Source organism: Pseudophryne corroboree, chromosome 3, assembly GCF_028390025.1.
Source record: "Pseudophryne corroboree isolate aPseCor3 chromosome 3, aPseCor3.hap2, whole genome shotgun sequence".
Taxonomy (NCBI): Eukaryota; Metazoa; Chordata; class Amphibia; order Anura; family Myobatrachidae; genus Pseudophryne; species Pseudophryne corroboree.
This window is the reverse complement of record NC_086446.1, coordinates 484971538-484982380: the sequence shown is the minus strand read 5'-3', so window position 1 is coordinate 484982380 and position 10843 is coordinate 484971538. Positions and strand designations below refer to the sequence as shown.

Here is a 10843-nt window from a genome sequence, read left to right as displayed (position 1 = left end):
CATGCTCTGTTCCTGGACTTTCCTGGTAATGTATGATTGCCATCACCTGTGGTGAAACACCTTTCTTATCAATTAACTAGCTCACCACAGGTGATGGCAATCTCACATTACCAGGAAAGTCCAGGAACACAGCATTTTCTCCCTCGTGGAGGGGGTCAGGTAGGCAAGTACGGTATAAGGGGTACTACTGCGGGGTATAATGCGACTGACCGACACTACTGTACAGTGTAATGTGAATTGGTACTATTTTGTGATCACACCCCTTCCCCATTAAGCCACACCCCTATATTTTTGATGCACGCCCTTAGGGCGCACTGACCCTGTTTTGAATGGAGGGGCGCCAAAAGAAATGTTTGTCCTGGGCACCACAAGGTCTAGAACCAGCCCTGGCTAATTGGTGGGTACTTTATCTCTCTCCAAGTTTTGATAACCCCCCTCCCCGAGCTGTCCCCACCAGTATTATTTATACCAGCGTTAAACAAACCCACTAGAATGCTATCCAGTTGCAATGCACAATTTATCCTACCCAAGTATTAACAATGCCACTGGTTATTATTCATTAAGTAACTGAGCTTCTACTGTACTGTTCACAGAAGCCTGTCCTCACTCTCTTTCGTGTCAATGACTCAGTGTTCTTGCTAATAAAGTTTGTGAGTACAGAAATAATGACGGCTATACCGCAGGGCATGATGGGACTGGTAGTTCTAGGAGTTTCTGCTTCCGCCGTTGCTGAGAGCAGCTCAGGGCAGGCGGCAGAGCGGGTTGTTTCACACACGGCTTAGAGCTGGCGGCTGCAGTTTGTTCGCGGAGTTCGGAGGGAGCGATGGAGGAGGCCGAGCTGGATGACCTCCTCCTGGAGGCCAAGGAGAGCATGGAGGCAGCCAAGAACTACAAGAGAGAGTTGCAACAGAGACTGCAGGGGCTAACCCAGGCCAGGAGACAGGTGAGGCACCCAATGTGTAACACAGACTGCCTTTGCTGTACAATATCACATACTGTCAGGAAGTATTAGAGACCGTTCTAACAGAGACTACAGATGTGACAGTTTAGTAGCCAAGGCCGTTTCAGAGATTCACAATTTTATTGGAAGATCCTATTATCAAAATTCACCCTCCAAAACTACATGGCATGGCTTGACTCTTTTGGCGATATTGGAAAGATACCCTAATCTACTTAAAAGGCACATAGTGTTATTGGATAAATCCAGTACCACAGACCCGTACCCCGAAAAAAACACAGTTGCAGCAGAAGTTGCACTAAAATCTAGGTAAATCATCCTTTTTCTTCGTCAGAGAACCACAATATCAGAGCTCCCCAAAAACTAAGATACAGCTGAAGCACAGACTACAATGGAAACGCAGGAGTCAGGTGAGCGACTGCCATCCATGCCAGAGCCCCCTTTATTACAAAGATCCCTTCTCCAAAGGAGACTGTTAAGGGGGGTACTCCCAGAGCGATAATCTAAGCAATCTGACTAGATTGCTCAGATTTTAAGGGGTATATTCATGAAACAGTTAAAATGTGGAGAAGTGAGCCAGTGGAGAAGTTGCCCATGGCATTGATGTAACATTTATAATTTGCATACTATAAAATTATACAGAGCAGCTGATTGGTTGCCATGGGCAACTTCTCCACTGGCTCACTTCTCCACACTTTTCACTGCTTCATGAATAGACCCCCAAGCATGATCGCTCCGTGTGTACCCCCTACAGCGATAGCGATGCGCAGCCCCGCCTATCGCTGGTGCTAGATTGGCCTGCTATGCAATCTAGCAGGTCGCTCACTTCACCCGCTGGGTGAAATGAGCGCCGCCCCCGTCCCCCCCCCCCGCATGCTCAGCACACATCGCACTGATGAGCGGGGGGAGAGATGTGTGCTGAGCGGTTCGCTCAGCACACATCTCTCCCACATCGGCCCGTGAATTCGGGCCTTTACACCAGACACTGCGAGATGTACATGTGTAAGACCCTGAATATTAAAGGGTTTTCCCATTTCCACACGCCTGGGATGCAGTTGTCTGTATACTGACGGACGGCATCCTGACCGTCTGTAATTCATACTGATCCCTCCTGCAGCTGCCTTTTGTGATTTCAATATTGGAAGGTTAACTTCTTACATAGGGGATCTCTGACACAAACTGAGGTGCATCTGTCTCCTATTAGTTACTGAGGAGGAGATGGGGACCCCCAAGGCAGCTGCAGGAGGGATCAGTATGAATTGCAGACTGTCAGGATGCCATCCGTCAGTATACACACAACTGCATCCCAGTTGTCAGTATGCCGGCAGCGGGGCAAGTGCTAGAAAGCCCCTTGCAGGCTTGCTACGCTCGCCACAGGTTCTATTCACACTCTATGGGTATCGTGGACACCCACAAATGGGAATAACCGCTGTGAGCCCGGATTCCGGCTGGCACCATTGTCAGCAGTCGGGATTCTGGCGCGTCTGTATCATGACCGCCAAGATCCTGACTGCCGGCAATTTAACTGCATCCCATGAGGAACTCTCTGTGGTATGCGTAGTCCTGTCCTTGCTTTCTCAGTCCATTGACACTAACCTGCAAGCATATTTAATGCTGATGTTTGGTACTTGGACAAAGCTGGATAACCACCTGAATGAACTGGCAATGGGCCTATACGATGTAACGATGTATTGTATCCAACTAATCCGCTCTTGTAAATTCTGTATGGCCGTGCATACACACTACATTCATCACCTCCCATCTGATGTGCAGCACATGAGATGAGACGCTATAATGTCTGTTTTTTTTGTTTTTGTACAGTTTACTGATGTACATGGTGAATTGTTGATACCATGATGAAGATATTGGAAAGTGTATATGCCCATCTGTGTTACTTCCTAGATCAAATACCTTTTCTTAAATATGGAAATTGGTATGTTTGAATTTTACTATTTATTCCTTTTAGCTTAAATTGATGTGGTTTTACTGGTACATATTTATGAGCATTTGTAGACGGAAAAAATATATTCCAGCCATAAATGCTAGTCAGTATGTATCAGTAAAACAATGTTTAATTTAAAAAAAAAAAGGAATAAATATATTTGTATAATGCATTTGTCTTTATAATACATAGGATTTTTTATAGTATTCTAAGGGCATTCAAGTTGGATCACAGTAACCGCAAATTCTGAGACAAGGATGAGGGCGCATGCACAGCGCCCGTCTGTGGCCCCGCCGCAGAAAGTGCGATCGCCCCTTCCTGTCAATCAGGCAGAGACGGGCGGGGTTACGTGCAACGCTCCGTTTCCAGGGAGGAGACGGAGCGTTTCAGTGGGTGGTGCGGTGCGAACGGGGGGGTACACAGCTGCCGCGATCGGGAAGAGGCTTCCTTAGTTTCTGCTAACAACTAGAAATTGCGATGCGTTCGCAATTTCTGCTTGTTCAATGAAGGGAGGCTTCGGTCAACATGCTGGGATCCAAAGAATTGCAAATTCTGCTAATTAGCAGACTTTGCAATCCTTACTGAATTAGGCCCTAAATCTTTATTATTTTTCCTTTTGTAGTCATAAAAGACTGCTAGGACTGTGTGGCTTATCCACAAATTAGTCAGCAACAGCCTCATTTTTTTCTTTTAATGGGTGATTGTTACCATTATACATGATTCAGCTGAAAGTTAATTGCATTCTTAGCCATAGGCTCCAATAGGACACCGCCCCTTGTATTCAGTTTTGTATGGGAATGATAGAATTTTTGTCATTACCAAATAACTGTTTTCTCAAAGCTCTCAGACATGGTGAGTAAATCTTAGGTTATTATCTAGAAGAGCACGGTAAAATCTATGATGCAAGATTTTATCTTCCCTGGAGGTAGTTTGCCAGTAATTTCAAAAATGTCTTCCTTGCTATATAAACTTTAGCCTAACATCTGCGAGTTGAGAGCAGCCACAGGATTTTGGCGATTTAGTTGCTAGATTAAAAGTGGCAATTTAACAAAAAAAAAAAGGAGGCGGCATAACTAGCCTGGCTTTTGCTATTTAAAAAATTGCTGCTTCAAACCTCTTGGCTACATCGCTGAAATCTCATGGATGCCTTCAGGTTGCAGGCTTTTCCATTTGGCAGATCAGTAACTGACTTGAGGTTACAGACAGAGCCCCTTGTGTCAGAAAACTGTAACCAGATTTCTCTAACGTCCTAGTGGATGCTGGGGACTCCGTCAGGACCATGGGGAATAGCGGCTCCGCAGGAGACAGGGCACAAAAGCAAGCTTTTAGGATCACATGGTGTGTACTGGCTCCTCCCCCTATGACCCTCCTCCAAGCCTCAGTTAGGTTTTTGTGCCCGTCCGAGCAGGGTGCAATCTAGGTGGCTCTCTTAAAGAGTTGCTTAGAAAAAGTTTTTAGGTTCTTTATTTTCAGTGAGTCCTGCTGGCAACAGGCTCACTGCATCGAGGGACTTAGGGGAGAGAAGTGAACTCACCTGCGTGCAGGATGGATTGGCTTCTTAGGCTACTGGACACCATTAGCTCCAGAGGGAGTCGGAACACAGGTCTCGCCCTGGGGTTCGTCCCGGAGCCGCGCCGCCGACCCCCCTTGCAGATGCTGAAGATTGAAGAGGTCCGGAACCAGGCGGCAGAAGACTTTCAGTCTTCATCAGGTAGCGCACAGCACTGCAGCTGTGCGCCATTGTTGTCAGCACACTTCACACAGCGGTCACGGAGGGTGCAGGGCGCGGGGGGGGGCGCCCTGGGCAGCAATGTATAATACCTGTATGGCGAAAAATACATCACATATAGCCCTTGAGGCTATATGGATGTATTTAACCCCTGCCAGATATCACAAACTCCGGAGAAGAAGCCCGCCGAAAAGGGGGCGGGGCCTATTCTCCTCAGCACACAGCGCCATTTTCCCTCACAGAAATGCTGGAGGGAAGGCTCCCATGCTCTCCCCTGCACTGCACTACAGAAACAGGGTTAAAACAGAGAGGGGGGGGCACTGATTTGGCGATATGAATATATATTAAATGCTATAAGGGAGGAACACTTATATAAAGGTTGTCCCTATATAATTATAGCGTTTTGGTGTGTGCTGGCAAACTCTCCCTCTGTCTCCCCAAAGGGCTAGTGGGTCCTGTCCTCTATCAGAGCATTCCCTATGTGTGTGCTGTATGTCGGTACGTGTGTGTCGACATGTATGAGGAAAATGTTGGTGAGGAGGCGGAGCAAATTGCCTGTAATGGTGATGTCACTCTCTAGGGAGTCGACACCGGAATGGATGGCTTATTTATGGAATTACGTGATAATGTCAACACGCTGCAAGCCGGTTGACGACATGAGACGGCCGGCGAACAAATTAGTACCTGCCCAGGCGTCTCAAACACTGTCAGGGGCTGTAAAACGCCCATTTACCTCTGTCGGTCGACACAGACCCAGACACGGACACTGATTTCAGTGTCGACGGTGAAGAAACAAACGTATTTTCCTTTAGGGCCACACGTTAAGGGCAATGAAGGAGGTGTTACATATTTCTGATACTACAAGTGCCACAAAAAAGGGTATTATGTGGGATGTGAAAAAACTACCTGTAGTTTTTCCTGAATCAGATAAATTAAATGAAGTGTGTGATGATGCGTGGGTTTCCCCCGATAGAAAATTATTGGCGGTATACCCTTTCCCGCCAGAAGTTAGGGCGCGTTGGGAAACACCCCTTAGGGTGGATAAGGCGCTCACATGCTTATCAGAACAAGTGGCGGTACCATCTACAGATAGGGCCGTACTTAAGGAGCCAGCTGATAGGAGGCTGGAAAATATCCTAAAAAGTATACACACACATGCTGGTGTTATACTGCGACCAGCGATCGCCTCAGCCTGGATGTGCAGAGCTGAGGTGGCTTGGTCGGATTCCCTGACTAAAAATATTGATACCCTTGACAGGGACAGTATTTTATTGACTATAGAGCATTTAAAGGATGCATTTCTATATATGCGAGATGCGCAGAGGGATATTTGCACTCTGGCATCAAGAGTAAATGCGATGTCCATATCTGCAAGAAGATGTTTATGGACACGACAGTGGTCAGGTGATGCAGATTCCAAACGGCACAAAGATGTATTGCCGTATAAAGGGGAGGAGTTATTTGGGGTCGGTCCATGGGACCTGGTGGTCACGGCAACTGCTGGAAAATCCACCGTTTTTTACCCTAAGTCACATCTCTGCAGAAAAAGACACCGTCTTTTCAGCCTCAGTCCTTTCGTCCCTATAAGAGTCATATCTGCCCAGGGATAGAGGAAAGGGAAGAAGACTGCAGCAGGCAGCCCATTCCCAGGAACAGAAGCCCTCCAACGCTTCTACCAAGTTCTCAGCATGACGCTGGGACCGTACAGGACCCCTGGATCCTACAAGTAGTATCCAAGGGGTACAGATTGGAATGTCGAGACGTTTCCCCCTCGCAGGTTCCTGTAGTCTGCTGTACCAATGTCTCCCTCCGACAGGGAGGCAGTATTGAAAACAATTCACAAGCTGTATTCCCAGCAGGTGATAATCAAAGTACCCCTCCTACAACAAGGAAAGGGGTATTATTCCACACTATATGGTGGTACTGAAGCCAGAAGGCTAGGTGAGACCTATTCTAAATCTGAAATATTTGAACACTTACAAAAGTTCAAATCCAGATGGAGTCACTCAGAGCAGTGATAGCGAACCGGGAAGAAGGGGACTATATGGTGTCCCGGGACATCAGGGATGCTTACCTCCATGTCCCAAAAATTTGCCTTTCTCACCGAGGGTACCTCAGGTTCGTGGTACAGAACTGTCACTATCAGTTTCAGACGATGCCGTTGGATTGTCCAAGGCACCCCGGGTCCTTACCAAGGTAATGACCGAAATGAGGATTCGTCTTCAAAGAAAATGGACGACTTCCTGATAAGAACAAGGTCCAGAGAACAGTTGGAGGTCGGAGTAGCACTATCTCAAGTAGTTCTACGACAACACGGGTGGATTCTAAATATTCCAAAACCGCAGTTGTTCCGACGACACGTCTGCTGGTCCTAGGGATGATTCTGGACACAGTCCAGAAAAAGGTGTTTCTCCCAGAGGAGAAAGCCAGGGAGTTATCCGAGCTAATCGGGATCCTCCTAAAACCAGGAAAAGTGTCAGTGCATCATTGCACAAGAGTCCTGGTAAAAATGGTGGCTTATTACGAAGCGATTCCATTCGGCAGATTTCACGCAAGAACTCTTCAGTGGGATCTGCTGGACAAATGGTCCGGATCGCATCTTCAGATGCATCAGCGGATAACCCTATATCCAAGAACAAGGGTGTCTCTCCTGTGGTGATTACAGAGTGCTCATCTTCTAGAGGGCCGCAGATTCGGCATTCAGGATTGGGTGCTGGTGACCACGGAGGCCAGCCTGAGAGGCTGGAGAGCAGTCACACAGGGAAAAAATTTCCAGGGAGTGTGATCAAGTCTGGAGAATTCTCTCCACATAAATATACTGGAGCTAAGAGCAAATTTATAATGCTCTAAGCTTAGCAAGACCTCTGCTTCAAGGTCAGCCGGTATTGATCCAGTGGGATAACATCACGGCAGTCGCCCACGTAAACAGAAAGGGCGGCACAAGAAGCAGGAGGGCAGTGGCAAAACTGCAAGGATTTTTCGCTAGGCGGAAAATCATGTGATAGCACTGTCAGCAGTGTTCATTCCGGGAGTGGACGACTGGGAAGCAGACTTCCTCAGCAGGCACGACCTCCACCCGGGAGAGTGGGAACTTCATCGGGAAGTTTTCCGCATGATTGTGAACCGTTGGGAAAGACCAAAGGTGGACATGATGGCATCCCGCCCGAACAAAAAACGGGACAGGTATTGCGCCAGGTCACGAGACCTTCAGGCGATAGCTGTGGATGTCCTGGTAACACCGCGGGTGTAACAGTCGGTGTATGTGTTCCCTCCTCTGCTTCTCATAACCAAGGTATTGAGAATTATAAGACGTAGAGGAGTAAGAACTATACTCGTGGCTCCGGATTGGCCAAGAGGGACTTGGTACCCGGAATTTCAAGAGATGCTCACAGAGGACTAATGGCCTCGGGAGCTAAGAAGGGACTTGCTTCAGCAAGTACCATGTCTGTTCCAAGACTTACCGCGGCTGCGTTTGACGGCATGGCGGTTGAACGCCGGATCCTAAGGGAAAAGGCATTCCGGAAGAGGTCATACCTACCCTGGTCAAAGCCAGGAAGGAGGTGACCGCACAACGTTATCACCACATGTGGTGAAAATATGTTGCGTGGGTGAGGCCAGGAAGACCCCACGAAGAAATTTCAACTAGGTCGATTTCTGCACTTCCTGCAAACAGGAGTGTCTATGAGCCTCAAATTGGGGTCCATTAAGGTTCAAGTTTCGGCCCTGTAGATTTTCTTCCAGAAAGAATTGGCTTCAGTTCCTGAAGTCCAGACATTTGTCAAGGGAGTATTGCATATACAGCCCCTTTTGTGCCTCCAGTGGCACCGTGGGATCTCAACGTAGTGTTGGGATTCCTCAAATCATATTGGTTTGAACCGCTCAAATCTGTGGATTTGAAATATCTCACATGGAAAGTGACCATGCTGTTGGCCCTGGCCTCGGCCAGGCGAGTGTTAGAATTGGCGGCTTTGTCTTACAAAAGCCCATATTTGATTTTCCATTCGGACAGGGCAGAACTGCGGACTCGTCCCCAGTTTCTTCCTAAGGTGGTGTCAGCGTTTCACCTGAAACAACCTATTGTGGTGCCTGCGGCTACTAGGGACTTGGAGGACTCCAAGTTGCTAGACGTTGTCAGGGCCCTGAAAATATATATATATATATTTAATTCCAGGACGGCTGGAGTCAGAAAGTCTGACTTGCTGTTTATATTGTATGCACCCAAAAAGCTGGGTGCTCCTGCTTCTAAGCAGACTATTGCTCGTTGGATTTGTAGTACAATTCAGCTTGCACATTCTGTGGCAGGCCTGCCACAGCCAAAATCTGTAAATGCCCATTCCACAAGGAAGGTGGGCTCATCTTGGGCGGCTGCCCGAGGGGTCTCGGCTTTACAACTTTGCCGAGCAGCTACGTGGTCAGGGGGGAACACGTTTGTAAAATTCTACAAATTTGATACCCTGGCTGAGGAGGACCTGGAGTTCTCTCATTCGGTGCTGCAGAGTCATCCGCACTCTCCCGCCCGTTTGGGAGCTTTGGTATAATCCCCATGGTCCTGACGGAGTCCCCAGCATCCACTAGGACGTTAGAGAAAATAAGATTTTACTTACCGATAAATCTATTTCTCATAGTCCGTAGTGGATGCTGGGCGCCCATCCCAAGTGCGGATTGTCTGCATTACTTGTACATAGTTATTGTTACAAAAATCGGGTTATTATTGTTGTGAGCCATTTTTTTTTAGAGGCTACTTCTTTGTTATCATACTGTTAACTGGGTTCAGATCACAAGTTGTACGGTGTGATTGGTGTGGCTGGTATGAGTCTTACCCGGGATTCAAGATCCTTCCTTATTGTGTACGCTCGTCCGGGCACAGTACCTAACTGAGGCTTGGAGGAGGGTCATAGGGGGAGGAGCCAGTACACACCATGTGATCCTAAAAGCTTGCTTTTGTGCCCTGTCTCCTGCGGAGCCGCTATTCCCCATGGTCCTGACGGAGTCCCCAGCATCCACTACGGACTATGAGAAATAGATTTATCGGTAAGTAAAATCTTATTTAATCCATGAAATAATCAACATTAATGAATCATAGGTTTACCTACAGTCACAATCTTAATAGATCTATCTTTATCTTATCATCCAGTGTTTCTGTTGCCCTTATGTACAGGGATTTAGTTATAACAGATGCAGTCAGTCGTGTTTCTACAAGCGCTCTCCGTTACAGCATGATAAAAGCATGATTGTGCAAGGTTAGAAAGATTTTATAGTATCTGCTTTATATTACATGGTTATGGAAGAATGTACCGTTTGACTGTCTCATTCCAGGTGCTTTGGTTGTTAAAATCTATCTAATCTAATCTATCTATCTATCTATCTATCTATCTATCTATCTATCTATCTATCTATCTATCTATCTATCTATCTATCTATCTATCTATCTATCTATCTATCTCTCATAAACTCACTTGGATAAAAATACCCCATTCCTAACTAATCGCTGTGTTTTGGTTTTGATACACACGTTCAAGTAAACTAGTCTATATATAGTTCAGCCAGTGTAGGTTGAGAGATGTTGAATAACCACGTAATTCACTCAGCTTGCTTCCTGTCTACTGGTGTCACTCTGAATTGTTTAGACAAACTTCTCTTTGTGTTTTCCTGTCAGTTGCTTCTGAATACTTTATCTCACCATGCGCACACTATATAAATGAGCAGTGTATGGATCCCGCTGTGTTCTGTTATCACACTGCTTCTGCTAAGAGCCACAAAACACAACCCCCAGTGTAATAGTATCAGGACTTGTCACTCCTGTCAAGCTGGTGGGTTCTCTGCAGAATTAACAGATCCACATACAGTAAAGGTCCATACACACTGGGCGTTTTTGCCCAGCATGTATGCATTGCGATGATCGCTGACGTAGTTGGCCTGAAAAGCGTTCAGTGCATACACACTGAGCGCTTCCTTCCCCCCCCCCTCTGCCCTGTGCTATGGAAATCCGCTCACCTCGCTGTTCATCTACTGGTAATAGCAGGATGCTATGGTAAGCCGCTCACCCCGCCGTTCATCTACTGGTAATAGCAGGACGCTATGGAAAGCCGCTCACCCCGCCGTTCATCTACTGGTAATAGCAGGACGCTATGGAAAGCTGCTCACCCCGCTGTTCATCTACTGGTAATAGCAGGATGCTATGGAAAGCCGCTCACCCTGCTGTTCATCTACTGGT

General features: G+C 47.0%; 1 protein-coding gene across 1 annotated transcript in view; it reads left to right on the top strand.

Annotated features, from left to right (window-relative positions):
• The first annotated feature begins 693 nt into the window (after positions 1-693).
• CRLF3 (cytokine receptor like factor 3) overlaps positions 694-10843 on the top strand; it is an 81611-nt gene continuing 71461 nt past the window's right edge. Inside the window, exon 1 of the mRNA XM_063960871.1 lies at positions 694-943. Within this exon, the coding sequence (XP_063816941.1) occupies positions 824-943 (120 nt within the window). The 5' untranslated portion in view covers positions 694-823. The remainder of the gene's footprint in view (positions 944-10843) is intronic.